Genomic DNA, 2,500 nt, shown 5'->3' on the forward strand with positions numbered 1-2,500 from the left:
CTCAGATCTGTGTTCCTGTGGGGTTTAACACAGGTCTGAGATCTGTGTTTCTGTTTCAGCTGCCTGTGGGGTTTAACACAGGTCTGAGATCTGTGTTCCTGTTTCAGCTTAAGCTGCCTGTAGGGTTCAACACAGGTGTGAGAGGGACAGCAGGACTCACGTTTCCTCCGCCTAAGACCTTCTCGGCCGCGTACACAGCCTTGCCACAGCGTGGGCAGACGTCTGAGCCGCCCACCTTCTGGGCTGACTTGGAGGCATTGGGGTTGTTGGTGGGGCGATGGCCAGCTTGCCTGTGGAGGGAAAGATGCATACGTTTGTGAGATGGGATTCAACAGGAATGTTTCTGTAAGGAACGAAACCGGGCTGTTTCCTTAAACACCATAGACGTTTGATTCATGATGAGGGACTCTGAATAGGCTATGTGTCTGTAGGAGCCAAATTTACCTTTATGTTGATTCATATATTATCTCCTTATTAGTATGTGCAAGTGTGTGTGTGTGTGTTTGTATGAGTGACACTATGGCCGTAGGTATTTGCCCCACCTAGAGGACACCTGAACACACCTGAGAGGCTGAAGGTGGAGCCCAAGGGGGAAAGGCCTTAAAAGCCAGCAGCCAGAGCATCTGGGGTGGCTGAGGAAGGCAACAGTTTTTTGACCGTGTGCCAGGACGTTAACGAAGGAGAACTGTGCTTTACGAAAGACCTTTTAGTTTAAAATCTTTATTTTATTTGCAACAACTTGTTATCCACCATTCTACAATAAACGGTCAAAGGGACCAACTGGACTCACCTCTACTTCTCATCTTTTCTACACGCGTCAGAACTAAATCCAACTCAGCCGCCAGTGGTAGTAAAATAGGAATTGCTGCTACAGTGTCAGTGAAATATGAAATGATAAGTACTAGTATGTTTGTGTTATACATGATGGCGGAGTTTGAATATGTGAAATGGTAAGTGGTCGTAAACTAGCCAATGAGCCAATTACTGATATTTCTTTATTCCTCTCAGGGTCACTTTCCCCAAATGACCTTGAACTTTAACCTTTAGCCAACCAGGCACCTTGAGAACAGGGCATACTCTCCCAAGGACCAGAGCTCAACCAGAGCTTAGGGCTTTTGAAACCAAATAAATGCTTCACGCAATGTACACACGGGAGTGCATAACAAGATCATATTAGTAGAGGATTGTCAGTTACATTTTATATAATATTGTATATTATATAAGTAGAGGATGGTCAGTTATATACAGTATATTATAATATTGCATAAGAGGATGGTCAGTTATATACATTATAGTATATTATAATATTATATATTATATTAGTAGAGGATGGTCAGTTATATACTGTATATTATAATATTATATAAGTAGAGGATGGTCAGTTCTTACCCTTCTGGTTTGATTCCCAGGTGTGCACCGGTATCCATGCTCAGGGTGCCTGCTCCACCTCCAAACCCATAGCCTTTTGGTCCATACTTCTTGCCGTAGCAGGACTTGCAGTAGATCTCATCCACGTGACAGGCCACCGTTGTGCTGTCCAGGTTCTTTTTACAGGCCACTGACATAAGGGAACAACAAGGAAAAGGTTATTAAACTTTTTTTATTTTATTATTAAAACTTGTAGAAGATGTAATCTTTCATAATGCAGTCTTGCACAATTGCACAAAGCACACACATACATACACTCTTTCCCACAACTAAACAAAGGAAACATTTGTTACCTGAACTAACATCACCTCAGAACACTCTAGAACCAATGTAACATTCACAACATTCCAAATGTAACATTAACAACATTCCAAATTATTTAAACCTCCACCAGTGGTTTCCCTTCACAGCAGTGTCCATATAAAAGTTAATGATCATTTCCCTAAAACCACATGGAGAAGTTCTTTCTGGCCTGAGCCGTGATATACTAAAGAAGAGAGAACACAGGATAGACGACACAGGGTAGCACAGAAACAGACCAGAAGGGAGATCATTTATAAAGTTATGATCATAGACACAAGCCATGTGCACTGGAACAGCTTAAAAAGCATCTAACACACACATCCTAAACTAAGAAGACATTTAACATCAACACTGAGGGGCCCATTCAACTCAGTTTCAACATAACGTTCATAATATTACAATGTTATTTTGTTTTTAAGTACTATTTAATGTAAAAGAATGTAAGAGTTTGTTTGAGTTTAAACAGTAGTGAATTATTTTGGGCCTTATTTAGCACAGTAATTCAAGCCATGGGTGCAAGTCTTTCCACCTATAAATCACGCTGATGGCCCAGTGAAGGTTTTAATGAAGAATAATGACTGCAATGGTGCCCCCCTGCTTCTCTCCCCAGGACACTCTGTAATTACTGTAGTGGGCTACATTCATGGAAAATGGACTATTTGCTTTTTTTCTTTTGAAAGATCTATAAATAACTTTGTCTCGGATGTACATTTTAATGTAGCCGCTTTTCTGGACACTTCATGGCTATCTTAATGAGCATCATTATGTT

At 40.9% G+C, this 2,500-nt stretch overlaps 1 protein-coding gene across 3 annotated transcripts in view; it reads right to left on the reverse strand.

The window, feature by feature from the left end:
• Positions 1-2,500, reverse strand: part of LOC308371392 (cysteine and glycine-rich protein 1-like) — a gene marked incomplete at its 5' end in the record, with an annotated part of 7,336 nt that overhangs the window by 1,882 nt on the left and 2,954 nt on the right. For 2 of the 3 annotated variants that reach the window (XM_080846274.1, XM_080846273.1), the window contains 2 exons: positions 161-290; positions 1,390-1,558. In XM_080846274.1, the coding sequence (XP_080702400.1) occupies positions 161-290; positions 1,390-1,558 (299 nt within the window). The remainder of the gene's footprint in view (positions 1-160; positions 291-1,389; positions 1,559-2,500) is intronic. The other variant, XM_080846275.1, reaches the window with a different exon arrangement.

The sequence above is a fragment of the Sprattus sprattus genome (assembly GCF_963457725.1).
Source record: "Sprattus sprattus genome assembly, chromosome: 10".
NCBI classification, from domain to species: Eukaryota; Metazoa; Chordata; class Actinopteri; order Clupeiformes; family Clupeidae; genus Sprattus; species Sprattus sprattus.